The sequence below is a fragment of the Aphis gossypii genome, chromosome 2 (genome assembly GCF_020184175.1).
Source record: "Aphis gossypii isolate Hap1 chromosome 2, ASM2018417v2, whole genome shotgun sequence".
Classification (NCBI taxonomy): domain Eukaryota; kingdom Metazoa; phylum Arthropoda; class Insecta; order Hemiptera; family Aphididae; genus Aphis; species Aphis gossypii.
In genome coordinates this window covers 57145199-57167329 of record NC_065531.1, presented here as the reverse complement: position 1 = coordinate 57167329, position 22131 = coordinate 57145199, and the positions used below count along the sequence as shown (strand labels likewise).

At 23.8% G+C, this 22131-nt stretch overlaps 4 protein-coding genes across 10 annotated transcripts; 2 read left to right on the top strand and 2 right to left on the bottom strand.

Annotated features, from left to right (window-relative positions):
- Positions 1 to 215: 215 nt before the first annotated feature.
- Positions 216 to 12603, bottom strand: LOC114125925 (dual specificity mitogen-activated protein kinase kinase 4-like). Of its 3 annotated transcripts, none has more exons than XM_027989743.2 (13): positions 12223 to 12603; positions 12076 to 12133; positions 11917 to 11973; positions 11769 to 11859; positions 9698 to 9802; positions 7589 to 7618; positions 5224 to 5287; positions 5037 to 5150; positions 4612 to 4731; positions 4429 to 4548; positions 3641 to 3820; positions 3358 to 3578; positions 216 to 3289 (listed from the first exon to the last, which is right to left on the bottom strand). In XM_027989743.2, the coding sequence occupies exons 2-13, from the start codon at positions 12110 to 12112 to the stop codon at positions 3124 to 3126; spliced, it is 1305 nt and encodes a 434-aa protein (XP_027845544.2). In that variant the 5' UTR covers positions 12113 to 12133; positions 12223 to 12603; the 3' UTR covers positions 216 to 3123. The 3 variants fall into 3 exon arrangements, with proteins under 3 accessions (XP_027845544.2, XP_027845545.2, XP_027845546.2); XM_027989744.2 differs by having other exon boundaries at positions 12076 to 12130; XM_027989745.2 differs by lacking the exon at positions 7589 to 7618 and having other exon boundaries at positions 12076 to 12603.
- Positions 12604 to 12627: 24 nt separating this feature from the next.
- LOC114125927 (soluble calcium-activated nucleotidase 1) lies at positions 12628 to 16290 on the top strand. 3 transcript variants are annotated; one of them, XM_050201934.1, is made up of 4 exons: positions 12628 to 12816; positions 12869 to 13519; positions 14263 to 14624; positions 15997 to 16290. In XM_050201934.1, the coding sequence occupies exons 2-4, from the start codon at positions 12928 to 12930 to the stop codon at positions 16207 to 16209; spliced, it is 1167 nt and encodes a 388-aa protein (XP_050057891.1). In that variant the 5' UTR covers positions 12628 to 12816; positions 12869 to 12927; the 3' UTR covers positions 16210 to 16290. The 3 variants fall into 3 exon arrangements, with proteins under 3 accessions (XP_050057891.1, XP_027845547.1, XP_027845548.1); XM_027989746.2 differs by having other exon boundaries at positions 12641 to 12816; positions 12880 to 13519; XM_027989747.2 differs by having other exon boundaries at positions 12650 to 12816; positions 12884 to 13519.
- LOC114125924 (CCA tRNA nucleotidyltransferase 1, mitochondrial) lies at positions 14393 to 19517 on the bottom strand. 3 transcript variants are annotated; one of them, XR_007604508.1, is made up of 3 exons: positions 19155 to 19357; positions 16285 to 16467; positions 14393 to 14541 (listed from the first exon to the last, which is right to left on the bottom strand). XR_007604508.1 is itself a non-coding variant. In XM_050201933.1 (2 exons), the coding sequence occupies exon 2, from the start codon at positions 18953 to 18955 to the stop codon at positions 17699 to 17701; it is 1257 nt and encodes a 418-aa protein (XP_050057890.1). In that variant the 5' UTR covers positions 18956 to 18971; positions 19155 to 19517; the 3' UTR covers positions 17514 to 17698. The 3 variants fall into 3 exon arrangements, 2 of the variants coding, with proteins under 2 accessions (XP_050057890.1, XP_027845543.2); XM_050201933.1 differs by lacking the exons at positions 14393 to 14541; positions 16285 to 16467 and adding an exon at positions 17514 to 18971 and having other exon boundaries at positions 19155 to 19517; XM_027989742.2 differs by lacking the exons at positions 14393 to 14541; positions 16285 to 16467; positions 19155 to 19357 and adding an exon at positions 17514 to 19148.
- Positions 19518 to 19884: 367 nt separating this feature from the next.
- Positions 19885 to 21635, top strand: LOC114125929 (60S ribosomal protein L38). The gene is made up of 4 exons (XM_050201937.1): positions 19885 to 20052; positions 21188 to 21248; positions 21326 to 21448; positions 21517 to 21635. The coding sequence occupies exons 1-4, from the start codon at positions 20050 to 20052 to the stop codon at positions 21576 to 21578; spliced, it is 249 nt and encodes an 82-aa protein (XP_050057894.1). The 5' UTR covers positions 19885 to 20049; the 3' UTR covers positions 21579 to 21635.
- Positions 21636 to 22131: the final 496 nt, after the last annotated feature.

Genomic DNA, 22131 nt, shown 5'->3' with positions numbered 1-22131 from the left:
AAACAAATATTGTATATTTTTTTCTAATTTTATTTTTGCTCATATTAATCATACAAAACATTTTAAGCTACAAAAAGATGATTTCTGATTAAGTTTGAATGCACAAACATTCAAATATTTTATGAAATATTCTTTTTTTATTTAACCTTTCTTTTTATGTGTTAGGACATTTTAAAAGAGAAGACACTAGTTCTGGGCAAAACAAATAAATCATATCATGATGATCTTTATCTTTATTTTCTCTCATTAACACTGTTGTAGTCTATTACTTGAATTTTATTGACCATAAAATTACAAAAAAAAAAAAAAAATAATAATAATAATAAAAATAAAATATGAAGTCACTTATAAAATATAAATGATTTGTTTTGTACTACCTAATCGTATAATAGTATACACATCAGCTATATAATGAGATAAAATAAATAAATAAATTACAATTTTTTTTTAATTATAACACCTACATTTTTACATTATTATAATTTGAATACTGTATGCCAGTCAAAAGAAAGCACTGGAAATTTCCCATATTATAACTGCTTAGTTCCAGCAAATAAATCTAAAGTTAATAGCTGTTTGAAAAATAATACATATTATTTTATTATTGCTAAAACAACAATTTCAAGAATTATATACTTTACATAAAGTACCAAAATATTATAATTTTAAAACAGAATGTATATAAACATTATTATGTATGTTGTTATGTAGATTTTACAAGTATTTGTCAATCAACTATAACCATATAAGTTAAAAAGTGTTATTCAATATTCTGTAATAATTTATTGTTAAAATAATTCAGTAAAACCTATACTTAACAGACTCCCTATAAGACAGAATCTCCTTAAAATAAAAAATTACAATAGTCTCATATAATGAAGAACCCTTTATAAAAATTAACTGAAAAATAAGTTTGTATTAAGTGTTTCTATTATAAAGGAATTTTACTTTAATAGTATAAATGATGATTTGAATACACTAAGGTATAATATTATAATCGACAGTGTAAAAAAATAAAATTTAGATCAGTACATTTTATTTTAAATAATGAATACATTATATTAATTATAATCTAAAAATATTTGAATTGACGCTTACAATAATATTAATTGGAAATATATTTTCACAGTATAGCAGTAATATTTTTATGCATTGTAATTTTATTATAATTGTTTTATAATTTATAAATATATATTATATAGTATTATTTCTTTTAATAAGCTTTGATTGTCACTAAAATGTTCAAGTGTAATATACATACTCAAGGCTAAGTATTAAGTTAAACATTTTTTTGTTGAATTTCATCATTAATCAAATTATGAAAGTACCTATATAAGACAAATATATTTTAAATTATAAAATTATATTGTACTACCACAGAACAATGGTATTACTATGCTATTTTTAAAGTTTTAAATAAGGTATATAATTCAAAATGACATATTTGTACATGAAACAATAGTATAACTGAATTAATTTAAGTTACATTTTTTTAAATAACTTATAATTTTTACAAGTTTGTAAAAGTAACTTTTAACTTAACTTTCATTTTTCTTTATTAACTTGGGTTGAAAAAATTAATTTACGTGCTCAGCCTTGGCAATACATTGTTTTTAAATATATCTATTCCCATTTGTTTTTTATACGTTTATTTCCAGTACTACTGTAATACACACTAATGCATTTTTAAACATAAATAAATACCAGAAAGTCAATTTTAACTAGTAAATTTAATTAATGACAAACTAATAATTACCTAGAAAATAAATGATGGTTACAATAAATTTACCTAATATGTGGTTTGTGATAGTTATTCTAGTTTAGTATTTGATATAGTTATATAAAATTAATGAAAAAATATAATAAGCTACAATTGATATTACAATTTATTACACTAATATTTTGCAAAAATTGATTTGTATTATTCTCATTCGTTTAATAACATTGACATATTTTTATGTCTTTGTATTTGATAAAACTAAAATTCTATTAGTATAAATTTCAATTTAAACAAAAATATTTTTAGTTTATTAGAAATGTTTACTAAAATATATATACATTTAGTAGGAGTCAATGCCTTTAAATAGTAACAACCAATACTTAAATACAAAAATGGAATAAAATAATTAGATGTATTTGAGTTTGAACAGCAAAATAATAACTCAATTAAAATATAATACAAGATTACATAAATTTAAAACATAATTTGTATACACAAGAGAAGATAATTTTGCAAAAAACATTAATTATCACAGTAGTGGGTACAAAACTAGAAACAAAGTGTTACTTCTTTATATATCTTAAATTATATTTTGGGCCCAATTTTGGCGGAACTTGTGTACAAAATGTGTCTAAAAAGGCACTATGTGGACTTGTGTAAGACAAGTTCGATTTATTATAAGTTTACTAAAAGCAAAACTATGTAAAAATACAATACATACACAAATTAATTTATAAAAATTTGTTTAATCAAATATATCAATTTTATAATTTTGGTTTAAATTATTTTTTGCTTAAAATAAAACTTTGACCTATGTGACTTTATTAGATTTACTAAACAACCACTTAGGTAGAAGAAAATAGAACTTTTAGCCCAACCATAAAAATCTGCGTGATATACAACAATCATACCTTTTATAATAAAAATACTTATAGTAGTTGTATATGTAACTTCTGAACTAGATTCGTATGCAAAATAATTACCCTCCACAATATTAATTTAAACTGATAGAAATTGATTGAAAACCAAGTTATTATAATTTTTGTAGGACAAAAAGAAACTACCATTTTATGGATTTCATGTTACTCAGTTCGTATTAAAATATTAACAACAACAATAATAATAATATAATAATAATAATAATAATAATAATAATAGAAATAATAATATGTCACTTTGCTGTTAAAATATTTTTTCTGGAAAGCAAAAACTCCAGTTAAAAACTATTAAAAAAATTGTTGGGAGCTTGTCATCATTATTGGAAAAAATAAATCTTCAAGGCAATACGGGACCTAATTAATTACAATTGACTGGATAAGTTGATTGAAACTAAATAAATCTTGATTTTTTTTTTTTTTAAGTACCTATGGACTGTGTACTTTGTAACAAAATTAAAAATACTATCAAGGGTCATTCATTGTGTACATAAATGCACCATCATTTTCCATTGCAGCCATTATTTCACTAATATAAGAAGCTACATCAACACTTTCAGCATCACTATGTTTTATAAATGGATGTTCTAGTAGTTTGTTGTATTTAGGCCTTTGATTTTCTTCTTTTATCAAACTACAAATAAAATTTTTATACATGTTAATAATTGCTTAATAATATTAACTTCAATTTATTTTAATTACCAAGTATTTACGAAATTCACAAAATTAGGAGAAAAATTGTTAGAAGTTTGCAATCTTGGAGGATCTCCTTGAACAACCTGACACAGTTGTTCAAAAACAGAACTCCATCTTGGATATGGAAACCGTCCAGTAGCAACTTCTACTAAAGTGATACCTAAGGACCAAACATCTGAACGGACATCATAACCTCCTCGACCACGAACTGGATCGATTCTTTCCGGCTAAAATTAAATAGAATTATATCACAAACTATTTTTAAATGAATATTTCTAAAAAAACATACTGCCATGTAAGGGCGGCAGCCAGCATCTCTAGTTTTTGCTATAGAGTCGACTAACTGCCCTGAAATACCAAAATCACATAGTTTTATATTTCCTCGAGAGTCCAATAGAATGTTGCTAGGCTTAACATCACGGTGAATGATTTTCAATTTTTCTTTAAGGTAATTCAATGCTTTTACAGTCTGAAATGTATAAGGATATTTAACACTTTGTATTTAACATCAATATATTCAATTTCCAATATAACTTATGTATTTGTATGTAACATAAATTAATAATTATAGAATAAAATAATTATCAGATAAATAAAATATATATTTCATAATTTTATTTTATTATTTTCATTAAATTAAGAATTTCATTAATTTAGAATTTTTAAGCAGAGTCGTACCAACAGAAAATTCAACTTTATTTTAGAAAATTGTTTTAAGATAATTTTTTTTTCTTTTTTACTTTATTATTAAATGATTTAATTTAATTTATACATTTTGGTACACTACTTCATTAACCATGATCTTTAAATCTAAGTAAACTCATTAATAGTTTTAATTAAAGCACTTTATTTGTATAGGTAAATATTCAAAATAAAAAAAATTTATTTGAGTAGTTATTTAGATTAAATTTATGTTTATAAAATAAATGACATTTTAATAATAGATTATTTCAAACAAAATATTTAACACATTTCCATTTTCTTGAAATAATTAAATGTTTTAATGTTGATATATTATTATTAACAATAATATGTAAAAAAAAACCACAAATAATATATTATATCCTAAACATTTACCGCAACAGTTATTTTCCCCAATATATTTTCTGGTATTCGTTGATCTAACTTTTCATAGATATATTTATAGAATTTATCCAATGACGAGTCCATTAGTTCCATACAAATCCAACAATCCCCCTATTAAAAACAATACAAAATATTAATTCATATAAAAATTAAAATTAAAATAGTTTAAAATACTTCTTTGAAAAGCGCTCCATAAAATTGTACAATATAAGGACATTCATTAGATTTCATCACAACATCCAAATCCATTAGTAATTGTTTTTGTTCATTTTCATCAACAGTAGACCTTATCCTCTAATAATAAAACAAATTAAATTAATACAAATTGATAAAATTTCAATTTAGGTATATATTTATATTCATGGGTTTGCACAGGAAAGGGCAGTTGTTAATCTGCGAGTTCAACTTTTTTTCAGATATAAGACAATCTTATTTCTAGAATCATGACTGATGTTAATAAATTATAATTAAAAATAGAATAATACGTAATAATTGACAAGTGTTGCAAAAATTCTTCCCCCTACTAGCAGTTTGCTATCTGTGTACACTGTACACCTATGTATAAGTTATAAATGAAATATTTTAATAATTTGAAATACCTTAACAGCCATTACTGTATCACTACTACGATGTAACATTTTGTTTACAGTTCCAAAACCTCCTCGGCCAATCTCTCCTAAATCTTGTAAATCATCTGATGTAAAATCATATACCTAAAAAATAAAATTGTATGTATAATTAATAAACATGCAATTATTATAGATAATTAATTTTAAAAGTAACAACCTTGTTCTCAGAAAGTTGTAGTTTTCCAGTGGATTGTATTGTTTGACATATTTTTAGTCTCTCTCTATGGAAATATGTACAGAAAAAAAAATGAAGTACATTGTTTTGAAACATTAATGAATAACTATTAATTTTTAACATTTAAATAAGAAAACAATGATTCTTAATAAGCTCAGATACCAAGTAAATGTTTTAGTAATATTAATTATGCACTACATTGACACAACAATCAATAAATCAGGCACAGATCCCCTTAGCAAGGTATAGGTGGGACCAAGTTTTTAAAAGTTAAAAACTTATTAGTTATTTAAATACACATATTTTTTGAATCACATTGTTACCAGATAATTTATACAGAGCTTTTGGTAATAATTGTAATAAAATATCAATATAATAATTAATAACCATGATAGAATAGTGACATATATTCAATTTATTAGTTATTACCCAGCATATTATGACTTATAAAATAGCATATTAATGACTTTTTATAAAAGAGAATGTTTAAAAAATATTGCTTACAATTATGTATCATTTATAGTAGAAAACTGAAAAAATTCAATTTCATATGATAAAATAAGCTGATATATTAAATTAAAAAAAAAAAATTTATATATTTCATTTTTTTTACAGGTACCTACTATTATTTAATTTTTTTCTCATATATTTTAATACAATAACTTTATTTTATATTAACATCAGTAGTTTTAAGTTTTAATCAAAACTTCATATTTTTAAATTTATATGGTATATATTATATTATCAGGCATTTTTGAATAATAAAGTGTATATAAGTAGCTATTGAAATGATCAGCACAAATTTACTCAGCGATTTTCAAATTTATGCTAAAAAAATTCACAAAGCCCCAAAAACTTGAAATACCAATTTTACAACTCCAACAATTATGGATCAATAAATTGCTAATCTACAAACTTTATACAGTATAAATGAAACTTGTAACAATTTAACTAAGAATAATATATGAAGGTACTTAATTCAGATGTGACCACGGAGCCCCTAGATTAGTCTCAGTTTGAGAATCGCTGATTTACTAGTTCATTTATGGTGTTGTTTAAAAATTAAAATACCTTACAGAACACATTTTTCTTCTATAACCATAAATCACTAGTTAGGTAAACAAAAACAACATTTAAGTCTAATCATTGTTGACAAAATATGTATTTTTAATGAAATCAGAAATAATAACGAATTATCTATAATATTTCATATTTATGAAATTTGTGTAAAAATAGCATAAAATATATAATACAACACTGTCAAACTGGTTAATTATTTTCATAAATATAAATTGTTAGTAATTAATAATTAAGAGGACGTTTTACCAACATGTGTTGTTTTGTCTTATAAATATGCCATTTAAAAAAAATGAGTTGTTTAGTAGATCCAATTGTGTTTTATTATCTTTAATAATAGAAAAAATTAATCTTTTATCAAACTATCAATGTTAAAGGTAAGAAGATCAGTGTTTAAGTGTAAAATTTTTTTCAATATTTTCATTTTTCTTTAGTACGCAAGTTATGAGTATTGTACGTATTACACGTTAAAAATGTTCACATCTAGTTTAAAAATTAAAATATCAAAGACAGTCAAAGCCTAACATAGATAATGTCCTTATGTTTAACATTAATAATAGGCCAATATTCACTCTAATGTTAAAATTAACAATACACAATTGGTTCTACTGAACACAAATTTGCTATGGTGTATGTTAGTTAGACTAAAACAACATTGTAGATTAAATTTTTACTTAACAACTACTAACATAGGTACCTTTTGTTTTTTTTTTTTATTTTTTAGTTATTAATACTGAAACCAAAATTTAATATATTAAAAAAAATATTTTCGGTTAATGTAATCTTCTTATTAGTATAATTAGTAAATTATTCAAGACATTTAAAGAATTAACAAATTTTAATTTTAATTATTAATATTGAAAAATAAAAATATTATCTATCAAAATTAATGTATTCTTTAAAATATCATTATTGATATAATTTTACTACCAATGTATTTAGTCGTACATAACATTATGTAAATTATAATCCTTATAAATTATAATTAAAAAATGGTATATTCTAGAATAAATTTCTAAAATAATTCTAAATTATTAGATTTGTTTAAATCATAACATTATTCAAGTAAGGTATAAATAATTTAATTTGTAAAAATACATATTTTTATTTTATTTTAACTAAAGAAAACAACAAATTTCTGCAATAATCAAGGATTATATTTTATATAATTAAAATATCATTTAAAATGATATAGATTTTATTTACATAATTTGTATGAAATTATTATACCCAAAAAAAAGTTTTTCATTGTTTCTCTTTATTAACTTACCGTAATTTAGTACGTTCTATGGATCTGTATCTGTATACATAAAGAAAATATCTTTATAACACTAATATTTTAAAATGAAAATATAATTGTTAACCAACATTAACTATAATTTTAATTTAAGGTGTATGTTAACTAGTATCCTTTAATAAAAAAAGCATCTTTCACCTACTATCTTATTAAGAATAGCAAAAGTTAATTTATTTCAATTTAGTTTTATATACAAACAAATAGGCATTTAAAAATAATTAGAAAAATATTCTTTATGTTAAATCTCGCATTGTATATAAATAATATTTTTTTTAACTATAACATTTTTCTATGCCTTCCTAGATCAAATGAAAGCAAAACAACCTACTTTTTTACTACCTGGCTACATTTTTAAATTTTTAAATTTTTAATTGTTGAAAATACTTATTTTGGGCTATAAATTCAAACATGTTTGATTAGCTGAAAGCCAAAATAACTTGAAATATGGATCTGACAACGGCTTTAGTTAACATGTATGCACTTACACATAAATTATAATATCAACAATTTGTTTTTTTTTCAGTCCAGTCGATTTAGTTCTAGTATATGGATGTCTTAATCTAGTAAATTTATGTTTCAGTATTATTAAGCTAATTAGTAATCAGTATCAATTTAATCATTATCCTCCAGTATGTTTGATTATTTAACAGATTTATAAGTTTAAAAACTGGTAGAACAAGTGAAAAATTAAAAAGTTGTATTCAATAAATGTATTTCACTATTAGATCAATTGTAAAAGTGTATTGTAATATGATCAACAGAATATTCAACTAAAGAAAATAATATTTTTAATTGAATTTAATAGAATAAAATTGTTTTCAACAATTATTAAATTTCTAATATTGGTTATTCAATAACATTTTTATTGTAATAGTGTCCTAGTTACTTTGTTTATCTTTTTATAAAAATACTTGTATAATATCATTTCAACTACACAAAAATAATTACTTATTTTACAAGGCCGTTTAAGAAGAAAAATGATCATTTTTAATCTTTTATGTGATATTTATTTTATGAGAAAAGATAAAACATTTAAAAAATTACTAGAAAATATTAAGTACATGAGTGTGAATAATAAATACTATAATATATTATATTCTTCAATAGTAAAATAAAATTGAATAATACTATTATTTTAAGAATCTAATACCTAATTATTAAGGTTTAGATTTTAATGTTTTCAAGCTATATTTTATGTATTTTTATTTCACAGATTTATTTAGTCTTTATGTTTTTAGTTTTTACAAATTAAAATTATTAATTTTTTAAATTCAAACTGGATTTTAATAAAATGAGTATATTTTAACCATCTATTATATTAAAATGGCTAATGAATAACAATATTCATTACTTGAATACATATTAAAAAAAACAGTGAGTGAATACAATTTTTTAAAATTAACAAGGGTTTCTTTAATACATAATACCATTGCACGTAGAAGAATTAATAGAGCCTAAAAATTAAAAATGTATATTATCTATATTTTAAATAGTTTTTTGATATTTTAAGGAACAAAGGGGTACAATATCCAAATTATAGAAAATGAGATAAAAAAAAAAATCCGAATCCGTCACAGGACGGGCAGAAGATGTGAAACATCAAAGTTATATTTTATATTACTGTATTATGAAATATTATATTAATAACATTTTATATATATATATATATGGTAACTCCAAACCATAAACAAACTCTGCGTTTGCTACTAAAATGTGTTCCTATGTACTTTCAATATTTTTAATTGTTGTATGGATAGCATTTGAGACTTTTATACAGAATATTAAAGGTCACTGAATTAGAAAAAAATTGTATTTCGTTAAATTGAGTATTGTGTAAGTATTCTTGTTTGGCATAATGTTTTTGACAATTATTTTGAAAAGTACAGTGAATGTTAAGTAATATTTTTGACCTCTAAAAGTACCAACTAGATAAAATTGTCTACCAAAAACTACCATCAAAGTTTAAGATAGATTGACATGCACAAATGCACAATAAAAAAAATAAATAAAAGAACACACATCATTGTAATACTAATATATTATGATCCAATCAGGATCTGGAATATAAAAAAAATTACTTACCGCGACTTTTCACTCATTGTTTCAGTATTAGATAACCGTGCTCTAGGTAAATTTGGTTGTTTTGATGTTGATCCATTAATTATTAATTTATTATCTTCTTCAAATCTGTAAATCATTAATATATTTAAAATAAACTTATGTTATTACTAAAATAGACTTGGTTTAACATATTATATAACTTCAAATTAGATATACTGATGACTCTTACGACAAAGATTAACATTTATATGCAAACTTTATGTTAGGTATAAATTAATATTTAATCAAATATTTATAGTCACATATTGAACAGATATTTTCTCAAATTATTTATAATATATATATATATATATATTACATTTGTATTATTTAACTTGTAATAAATTAGTATAATTTAAAATACAATACCTACATAAATAAGAAAAAAAAAATTGTTTATTTTATTCACTGTTATATACTAGAATATATTAGTATGTTGCATGTTGCAAATTTGATTCACGTTAAAACATATTTAAAATAAATTATTATATACATTCAATGATATTAATGCTTTTTGCCATTGCAAGTTTTTTAGTTCATACTGGCAATACATTTCAGCATTATATCGGGCTACCTATTATGGGAATTTTTCAATGTTATTCTACAAATGTAGTTTTTAAATGTTAGTATAAAACATTTAAATAATGATTTATTTATCAAATTTGACCAACCATTTATAAACTAGGTGATTCTTTTATCAAAACACTCATTATTACAAAATTAACAAATGTATTGAAGATATTTATTTTACATAATTTTTAGTCAAAGTACAACATTTTTTTTTTTTTTAAAGATTAGATTTTTTAAGGTTTATAATTTTTTGATTAACATGTTTTAAATTTTATATATATTTTATATATCCTGAAGCAGAATATTTTGGTAAATAAAAATAAAAATTTGGACAATTAGTTTATGAGTTATGAGTATTTAAAGCTTAGATGATTGAAGTAGTACCAACATTTTGCAAGATATTCCCCACACCAATTCACTTATCTAAACTTTAAACATTTATAATTAAAAAACTACTTATCCAAATTTTGATAGTTATTTTAAATATTCTGCTTCAGAATGTAAAATTAAAAACCTATGTTGTCATCCAAAGAAATAAAACCTTGAAAAACATCTTTTAGAAAAACGTTTATGGAATTTGAAATAGTGAATGTTGTCTTATAAAATCACCACTTTGTATATTTAATATCCATAAAACTAATTTTACAGCCATGTTTTTAAAAATGTTACTTAAAATCATGTTTTTAAGTTGATGCAATAAAATAATTTAACTAACTAAAGATATTTAATAAAAATGTATATTTTATTAATTAAGAAAATGTTAAATATGTATTACACTATAATTTATTTGGAAATATTTAAAATGAATTAACATATTGAGTAAAAGATAGAAATGTGTTTGTATAGACTATAGAAGGTCTAAACCAGTGATAGAACTTATTAGTTTAAATTTAGAACAGAATATAATATTAAGACTGTTTCAATAGTAAATGCTATATGAAATTGATATTTCTTATTATTTTACATTATTTAATTAAAAATTAAAATTAATTTTTAAAATATTTTTCATTTATATTAATTGTATACAATTAGTATAACACACAGCAATTTTTTTTTATTATGGTTGGTTTTTCTAAATAAAAGTACCTCATGTTTAAATTTTTTTTCTTATATAATATTTTTAATGATAAAATTAAATTAAGACAACCACAAACACTACACATTTCCACAATAATTTTAACTAAATATTTATTTAACTATATATGTAAATATTATTAAATTTAAATTCAAGTATTCAAATTCATTTGCCATTTGATAAAAATTATATTTATGTACATTTGGTAGTACAAAATACATGGAACTATGAAAACTATGAATATTATTGAATAATTATTGTTTAGCCTTTCTTAACATTTTTTTTATTATTATTATCTATGTTAATATACAATAATATATACTTAAAAAACATTTATTATATGTTGAAACTTGAAACATAAGAGCTATAATTTGTAATAAATAATAATTTGTAAGAAAATTATCTCACTTTAATTGTTGTAAGCTTGGTATTGTAGAGTTGAATCCAAATGAGGCACCGGATGTTCCTTGGATAGCCAATTTTAACTGTCTTCTTTTTTCTAAAAATGAATTAAATGTTAGTTTAATTGATGGTTCAATCAAACGCCCCAAAATACCTGTTATTGCAGCTTCTTGACGCATGTCTAACTGTGGATGAGAAGGTCTTGCAGCTCCTAAAATTAATTTCATACTTTACAATACAAGATTTATCATTTATCATAAAAACAGTTGATGTAAATTAATTAAAATTAGGAAATTTACTGAATAGTACTTACCAGATGGCGAACTTCCGTTACTGTCATTATTGGACATTTTTGTGTGACTAGTATACTGCTAACACTCATGAGAAAATGTTAAGTGATTTGAAATTGTTTGTAGGATTATTAAAGAATATTAGAAAATAATTATATATTTAACTATACCTATATTGACTATATTTTTAACAGTGCCTCTCAAATCTCAAGCTATAGTACTGAAATTTTGAGTTTCGAATTGAAATCTGAAACATTAAAGATTGAAACTCAAGTGAACCTACATTCAACGTCTCAGCACTTCAGTTTACAGCAGCTTTCAACACGACGAGAAAATATTAAAGATGACATTACTGATAACAACAATTCAAAGATAAAATATTAGTCAAGTGGATTGTTGACAATTCATTTGGCCACACTGCGAAAAAACTACTTTAGGTATTTATGTATATATATATGCTAATTGTTTTCAAGATAAAAATATAAATTGTGCTTATCATAAATTCGGAATTCATATCAATGTACTCCGTGGTCCAATGATAATGGCCACAAATTGTTATATTATGTAAATAAAAATGTTTTACCCATGGGCTATACTTTTATAGCTCAAAAAGTCATTAGTTTTGTATTAATGTCATTGATTATTTTATAGTTTTCAGTTAAACTGAATCCGTTTATGTCCGGAAATTTGTAATTATTTTGTAACCAATGTCGAATTTATACACTATATGGTTATAGCTCATTATGAGTACAGACCATAATCATGTAAGTATTTATGATAGTCATCACATAAAATTGTAAAATATTGAAGATCCAGTTATTTTTCAGATAGCTCTCAATATATATAATGTAAAAAATTCAGATCACAGCTCAAGCATGTTGAAAGAGCTCCGTCAAAGTTTGAGTTCTTCTCAAGCATACCGCATTTCGAATTCTACTATTCGTTTTCAAACACATTTTGTTATTTTTGTCTCATTAATTGGTATTTTGTTCTTAATAGTATTGTATAATATGGCATATACAGCACCAAAACTTGTCAGTTATGGCCTTAATCATCCACATGATAAATTTGTGTACAAATTAATTGAACCAAAGTATCCATTGTCTCAACCAGTTTCTATTGACAATGTAGGTATAAAATTCCGTATAGCTATTATTAGTGATTTAGACAAAGCATCTAAAAGTCAGACTGAAAAAAATATGTGGTACAGCTATTATAAAAAAGGATTTCTTATTTGGTATAAGACTAATAACTCAATAGAACTTGTATGGGACCTAGAAGAGCCTAAAATATTAAAATCATCGATATCTATGGGTGGTCGTGGAATGGAACTTTCAGAACTAGTTACATTCAATGGCAAAATATATTCTTTTGATGATCGGACAGGAATAATTTATAGTATTAATGAAGATAACACTGTTTTACCTTGGATAATACTCATGGATGGGAATGGAACTGATTTTAAGGGTAAGAGTTTTACCTTAGAATTAAATTCATTTATTTTAGTCATTTTTGCTTTGATTAATTTTTATCTATATATTGTATGGCTTGTTAGACTTATATAAGTATTTATAATAAATGCATAATAAATTAAATAGTATATATTTTGTATATTATATAGTCCCATTATCATTGTAGTTGATATGTATACAATATAATAAGCATATGGTATGTAAAGCAATCAGTAATTCTAATTGCTTAATTTTAGATAGGTAAAGAAATTGTTCAAGGATTTAATAATATGTCATACTATGATTATGGAATAATTATATAGCATATAATATACTCGGTAGATTTTTTATCAAAAACACTTATTATGTTAAAATCTATTGATATTTAATGTATAAAATAAAACATTTATTTACACAAATAATAATCATCAAGTCAAAATTTAACAGAATATAGTCATTAGAAAAATAGGCAATAGATTAACTAATTTTATTGGAATAGTCAAGTATATAATAAATGTTTTTATCCAATTTTTTAAACTTAAGTATGCCTTATTCAGATGATTTTTTAATTTATTATGTTGACAAATTATTAGTTTACAGTTTTTTATTTTACAGATGAATATATATTTTATACATTTATTAGGTAGATAGAAGTAAACTATGATTTTTATTATTTATAGATAGTGCTGTTATAGTTTTACAAATAAACAAATGTAATAAATAGTATTGGGTGACAGTAATAGCTAAAATTATTTTCAGGATTTAAAAGTGAATGGGCAACTGTACATAATTCAGATTTATATGTTGGAAGTATGGGCAAAGAATGGACATCATCTTCGGGAAAATTTATTAATAATAATCCTATGTGGATAAAAATTATTAATAAATCTGGCCATGTAACTCATGTCAACTGGACAGACAACTATATTGCGATTCGAAAAGCAGCCAATATAAATTTCCCTGGATATATGATACATGAATCATGTGCATGGAGTCAAATACATAAACGTTGGTTCTTTTTACCACGGAGGAGTTCATCTAAACAGTATAATGAAAATGATGATGAGTATATGGCTACAAATATGTTAATATCAGCCAATAATAATTTTAACAATATTAAGGTAATATTCTGCTTTTCCACTGAAGCAAGGAACACAATAATTCTTTACCTTGAGAAGTTTGGTATTGATTTCCCACAGTTATATCAATTTAGAAATTATATTTTATATTTTGGTTGCCATTTAACTTACTTTTCTACTTATCTACTGTTCGAAACCTATTTATCATTCATGCAAACAAAAATGTTTCCAGAACATCTTAAAGTTGTCAAATTCAGATAATTGTTTTATCTAAAAGTAGATGACTTTCTACAGTCCTCATTGAATTCCAATTTTTAATTAAAGTGTTGATAAATGGAGTTCAATGTGGCGTGTAAAATATTTCTTTTCATTTTTCCATTGTAATTGAATTCAGTTGGTTCAACAGAGTACAGGACAAAATTATGAATGTATTTTTGATATTTTAAATTTTAAAAATAAGTAGATAATGTGTATAAATATTTTTTTAAATACATTTATCTACCTTATTTACTTTTTATAAATATTATGATACAATTAGAATTTAAAAATTTAACTTTATTCATTATAAAAATAATCAGCTACATGATCTAAAAAAATTTGGACTAAATATTAACAAAAAAAAAAAAAAAATTGATTTAATTTTAAATTTAATGATTTATGCTTTGATTAATGCATCTATGTCAATTTAATCTTGTTTATTTGATTTATTCTTTACAATTTATAAATATAATACTCGATAAGCATGTATGATCGGTATATATGTGTAATAAGTACTAATAACTATAGATTGGATGTTTATCATAATTTATTATTAATTATAAACTAATAAGTGATAACTATTAATCCTTGTTACAACAAAAACCAAACAATAATAATAATATTAATATTATTTCTTTGAACAAATTTTCTTTAAAATCTAAAAGTTGAGAAAAATACTACACAGTGTAGGTATAAAACTACTAAATTTAATCTAAAATTATAAAAAAAAAATGAAATTTAAAAATTAATAAAATCCATTTATTGCTAAAAATGCTAAATAAAATTGGTACATTCTGAATTAAGGAGCATGAAACACATTTTTAGCTAAGAGTGTTGTATAGGGTTAAAGATAAAAATGCAAGTAATCAACATCCTATTTCAATTAATAAAGATCATTAAAGTTCTAATTTAAAAAAAATTAAGTTATGTTGCAAGTGGTAAAAATATAACATGAATTAAAACTATTGTAGTTTAGATAGATTGATATCGCAGAAGTAGTTTTGTTTCATTAATTTAATTTAAAAATATACATAAAGAATAAGAACATACTATTACTTGGTAGTTATAGTGTTCTCTGTTTCTGTGGACACATATTGTACAATGGCAATATTAAATTTAAGTATTTTAATTTTAATATAATTTGATATGTTTATAGGTGGCATACATTGGCAAAGTAGTACCTACGCATGGATATTCTAGTTTTAAATTTCTACCAGGTACCAATGATAGAATTATTGTGGCACTTAAATCTGAAGAAGTTGGTTCAAAAACTGCTAGTTATATTACAGCATTTAATATTGATGGAACAATTATACTGCCAGAAATAAAAGTAGCTGATCTTAAATATGAAGGAATAGAATTTATATGACCCATATCAAAATGTTGTGATTTTAATTATATAAATAATGTATTTATAATGTTAAAATTTATTATACAATGTTACCTATAAGTATTGTTTGAGTTTGTCTATAAATAATGAAAGTTCTTCTTGAGAAAATTCCAAAAAGATATTTTCGGATACTTTTGGATTTGTTGTATTATTTGACCTGGGGCCATCTTTTAAATGCAATACAACTTGAAGTAATGGTTCTTCCAATGTGCTTAATGAACTGCTGCCCATAATATACTAAAAAATGTAAAAAAAAAAATATATTTAATATTCTAAGAAAATTTTAAAACATGGTTAAACTACATTGGACATAGTATATAACATTTATTTTATTCAGAGAAAACAATTTTTACAAATACATTAATATAATAATGAAATCTACCTTATCTAAGTCAGCAATGTTTTAAACCTGCAAGGCTGTAGCCGGATAAATATTTTATATTATGTAATTAAATATGAAATTCTAACAATTCAATCTCATTTCAAGAAAAATTTTGGGGGGAGGGGGGGTCTGAATCCTAAAACCTTCCTTCTGACTACGGCTTTGTAAGCATGACAATATAGATAGGTATATCAGTAACTTATTGATACACATTGTGTTATCTGACCACTCCACACCCCATCTATAAGCTAGTTCGGCTCATGACAAAATGGATAGTAGGCGAACCATGAATATTGCTGGGAAGCGCTAACCGTTCCAAAACTCGTTTATTGCTGATATACTTATTTATTTTGTCATGGTATTAAGTATTTATGAAGTTACTATATGTAAGAATGTTTTTTAAACATTTTAATTGGATTGAACAAATTGGGAATATATAATCATGGTCACAATATACATTGAAACTATGGGGGTGACCAAATAGTGGACAACCCAACTCAAGTCATAATAAAGTAGTATTTATACTTTTTACATACATATTTACATATACTATATAAATTTTTACTAGTGAAAATATTGTGTGTGAATTAAAAAATCTAGGTAAATTACAAAAATGTACAGTGCTAACTCCTTACACTGATACAATTTCTATTCCTAAGTAAAAAAAAAAAAAAATGTTATTATGTACAATTACACTACAACCAATAATTAAAGAATTATGCAATTTAAATTTGGATGTTTAGGTATGCCTATAATAATTGAATACATTTAAAAAAACGAGTATTAATTCAATTTTTAAAATTAATAAACTTTAATGTGTAACATTAAGTTACAAATACTTTTAAAATCCAAAATTTGATTAAAAATGTATTGGTTTTAATTTAAAATTATAAACAATTAATTCAATATCATGCGATTTTATTTTTGATTTGTAAAGACTTACAATTTTTTTTATATGTAAAATCAATTAAATCATTCTATTTTAATTGAGAAATAAGTAATTTACTAACAATAAATATTTTTAAGCACAAAAATTTGCATTTTTATAAACGAAATTTGAATATAATATAAAATCCCAGGCTTTGTTTATGTATTTTTCTTAGAGGTTTTGAAACTGTGGCACAATTCATCTTCAGCTTTAGGTATCAAATTTAGCAACTCTTCGATGTCTGTTTGGAAATCATCATCCGCCCAGTATTCAATAAGTTTCCTCAAAATTATTCCGATTTTTTTCCCATCTTTCACCCCATGGTTTTTAATCATATTTCCTGTAATAGGGAATTTCAATGGGGTCCATTTTTCGAATTCTTCAAGAATGGTTCTATCATTATTATACTTCAATAACTGCTCAATATACTCTTTCATAACTCCTTGTTTGGTTGGATTTTGTATAATTTTTATTTTATTCATTTTTATGGTATCTGGTGTCCATTTTTCATCTCTGCTATGTATTAAGAATAATCCCAAATCTCTATCAAACACACGAAACTTTAAACGATTGTTAAGTTCATTCATATCATGTACATCTTTTAAGAATGGTATTAACATGGTAATTGGTTGTAATTTTAGACCTTTAGTTCGATTAATGACTTTATCAAACTCGTCAACATTAGGTTTTTTAGGAAGACCAATATATGGACTTAGCCCTAATTTTAGAATAGTTCTCATAATATCAGGTCCATAATTTCCTTCTAAAATTTTATGAAGTTCTGACCAAATTCGTTCACCAGATATTTGTTTAAGTCCACTGCCTTTTTCTTGTATTGCTTCAAGTATATATTCGTCGTGAAGGTTAGGTGCAGTAGCTAAACAGCCATAAAATCTGAAGTATCGTAAAATTCTCAAATAATCCTCAGTGATGCGTAATTTGGGATCACCAACAAATCTTATTTGACGCTTCTTTAAATCTTCATATCCATTAAAATAATCATATACAGTGCCATCCATTCCCAAGAACATGGAATTAACAGTTAAATCTCTTCGTCCTGCATCTAGTGCCCAATCTTTAGTGTATTCAACATCAGCATGTCTCCCATCAGTAACAACATCAATTCTAAGCGTAGTAAGTTCAAAATTAACACCATCAACATGAGAAGTTACTGTTCCATGTTTTAAACCACCTTTATTAACGATTCTAATGTTTTCTTTTGCCATCATTTCAACCATTTCATCAGGGGTAGCCGTAGTGGCAAAATCAAGATCAGTAGGCGTTTTACCTAACAGAATATCACGTACTGCACCTCCGCAAAGTCTGATTTCATACTTGTACTTGTCAAAAACTTGTAATACTGTGGTAAGTTGCGGAGAAAATATAAAACCATATTGCGAATTTTCAAGTTTCATAATTGCTGGTGTTGATCTAGGTTTAAGATTATAATTAATAACTGGATTTACAAAACTCAGAAAACGAGAAGGATATGGTCGGTGTGGACGTAGTGAAAACAGTTGAAATAAATACTTCATAATATTATGCGACAACACATAAAAAGATCAACGTCCATTATAAAATACTAAAATAAATAATTATATTTCAGTGATTTACCTTTAATTTCCAGTCAAAATCTACTAAATGTTTATCCATCATTTGAATTTGATTTAAGATTATAGCAATCTATTAGACATTCGAAATTCGGTGTTACGGATCGATGTTAATGTTAAATAATAATTTGTTAATAGTAAATAGTTATTGGTTTTAAATATTATCACCGATTATGAAATATAAATATTATATTGTACAATGTTTTCAATGATAAAATTGGAGTGTATCGATACGCATCGGTTAGTACTTGGTACAATTCATGTACAGTGTTGTAGGCCAACAAAAACGTACCGATATCGGAAACGTTCGACGTTTTGCAACCATTGAATCATACGAGTATAATATTCATATTATAGTTATGAGTTACGACTTGTCTTACGAGTTGTAATAATTATCTTAAATCGTGGTTGTAACGTATCGATAAGTTTCGAATTTTTCTTCTTGAAAATCTTGTATCTTGTGATAATTTAGATTTTGTGATTTGAGTTTTTAATAACAGTCAGCACTGGCTAGGTTTTAGAGGTTATGCTAGTACGTTTTAATCGATTTTTAGCGATTTTATATGGGCGATGATGAGTTATTTAATTGAGAAAAGTGAATTATAAATTGTTATTAGATTTAAAATTAAATTAAAACTATTTAAATCTTATTTATATGTGTAAAATAATATTTAGAGGGCGATGGTTATGAAATTAAATATTTAAACAACTCATTCCAACATTTCAAACATCGATAAATTATCTGTTTATTCGATAGTTTTGATATCACTGAAGTCCGCGTTGCAAATTGTTTTCTTTCCGTCTCGTTCGGTTGATGTGATTCTTTACTTACATTATTGAAGTTTTGTCAAAAGAAACTTCCTTGACTTTTTTTCGTGCCGTCGACCGCTTAAAAGATCATGGTAAGCGTTCTTTAATGAATAACTATTAAAAATTGAAATTTTTTATTTAAGTAAGTTTAAGTTGCCGTTCTATGTAATACTCGCATAGCCTAACCTCCATTGCTCCAGCTCGCCACATGGTTTTTTTGCTCTGGTCGTTGTTGATGGTTTACATTTTATTGATGTTTTAGCTAGTTATGTATTATTTATTCCAGGTTGATCGTTTAATATGCATGTTATTTATAATATCTGGTCAAAAACGTTTTTATTAACATGTGTTAGACCTACCTACTTTTTTAAATAAAAAAATAAATAGTTCTGTAATAGTACTATTTTTTTTTTTATTGCTTTTATGTTTGAAAATTGTTTATGCCATCATAATAGATAAAAATAATTTATCTGTACTGGACATTTTTCAATTTTAATGTAGAATTGTCTGTTAATTTATATTATTTTAACTAATGATGAACCTTACAAACTGATCATTTTAGTGATTGTATGTTAAGGGACGTAATTCTGAAGAAATATTTAAATAGTTTGAATAATATGTAATATTGGGAATAATTTAATGATGATTCTTACGTACTGATCAATTTAGTGATTAAATATTAAGGGACGTAATTCTGAAAAAAAAAATGACAAAATTGTTTAAATCTATAATAATATTATTGATTTAATGATGAATCTTACTCACTGATCATTTTAGTGATTAAATATTAAGGGACGTAATTCTGAAAAAAAAGTGACGAAATTGTTAAAATAGGTATATAATATTATTAATTTAATGATGAATCTTACTCACTGATCATTTTAGTGATTAAATATTAAGGGACGTAATTCTGAAGTAGTAATAATATTTTATATATTACTTATTGATAATAATTTAATTATGATTGTAAGTGTGAAGCATAAGCCTTATTTTATTAATATCGGAAAAAGATAGCAAAGATTGATTTGTTCTGATACTAAATTAAAAACCTAAATTTTAAATATTTTACCTTGTCCTTTCAGAAAACTAAATTATTCAGTTTGAGTGAAATTAGGTCCTTTATTATTCATACCATTAAAATTTACAATTGTCTATTTATTTTTATGTAATATTGTAATGTATCTGTACCTATATTATGTTGGTAATTAATTATATTTTCTTTTTTAGCCACAAGAAATTAAAGAAATCAAAGATTTCCTCCTGAAGGCTAGAAGGAAGGATGCCAAATGTAATTATTTTCTTTAAATGATATGTTTTTATTTTAATTAATTTATTTTAAAATTAATGTTTATATTGTTTTATTAGCTGTTAAGATTAAGAAGAACATTGAAAATGTTAAATTCAAGGTTCGTTGTTCTCGGTTCCTTTACACATTAGTAATCACAGACAAGGAAAAGGCAGAGAAACTTAAACAATCCTTGCCACCTGGTAAAATATTTTAATTATATATAATAAAAGTTGAAGAATACTATAATTTATACAACTATTTATTGTAGGTCTTCAAGTTAAGGAGATTAAATGTAAAAAAATGAACACTGACGATAAAGAGAAAAAATGATAAGGTTGCTGTGGATTAACGTTTATATAAAATATAATTAACTTTATTACATGTAAATTGTATATTATTTATTTCTTTAAGTTCCTATAATTTATCAACAATGAAATAGAATATGGATAAATGTGAGGTATACAATATACATGGGAAATGTTAGTAAAGATTAATGAAGGATGACGCCAAATTTATATACCATAGGTGTAAGTAAACCAATATTTTTGGTAGTCCACAAATTAAAAAGAATTTCTAGATCTTGCATTTTTAATATAAACAGTGATTTATAAACTTTGTTTAAATATGAGTAAGACTTACAATTTAACATAATGATATTTTCACAACCATGGTTTTTCTGTCTAGTAAATTATATTTATCAAAATAACTACTTGTTTAGCAAAAAAAAATTATCCACTTTTTTGATTGCTCAAACCAATGTAACTCAATAATCTTTTGTATTTAGTTGAGAAATTTTTTTAATTTGGTCAATTTTAACTAGAAATGGATAAGCTTGAAGCTCTCAAAAATAGTTTATTAATGTATATTAGTATTTGTTGTTCAA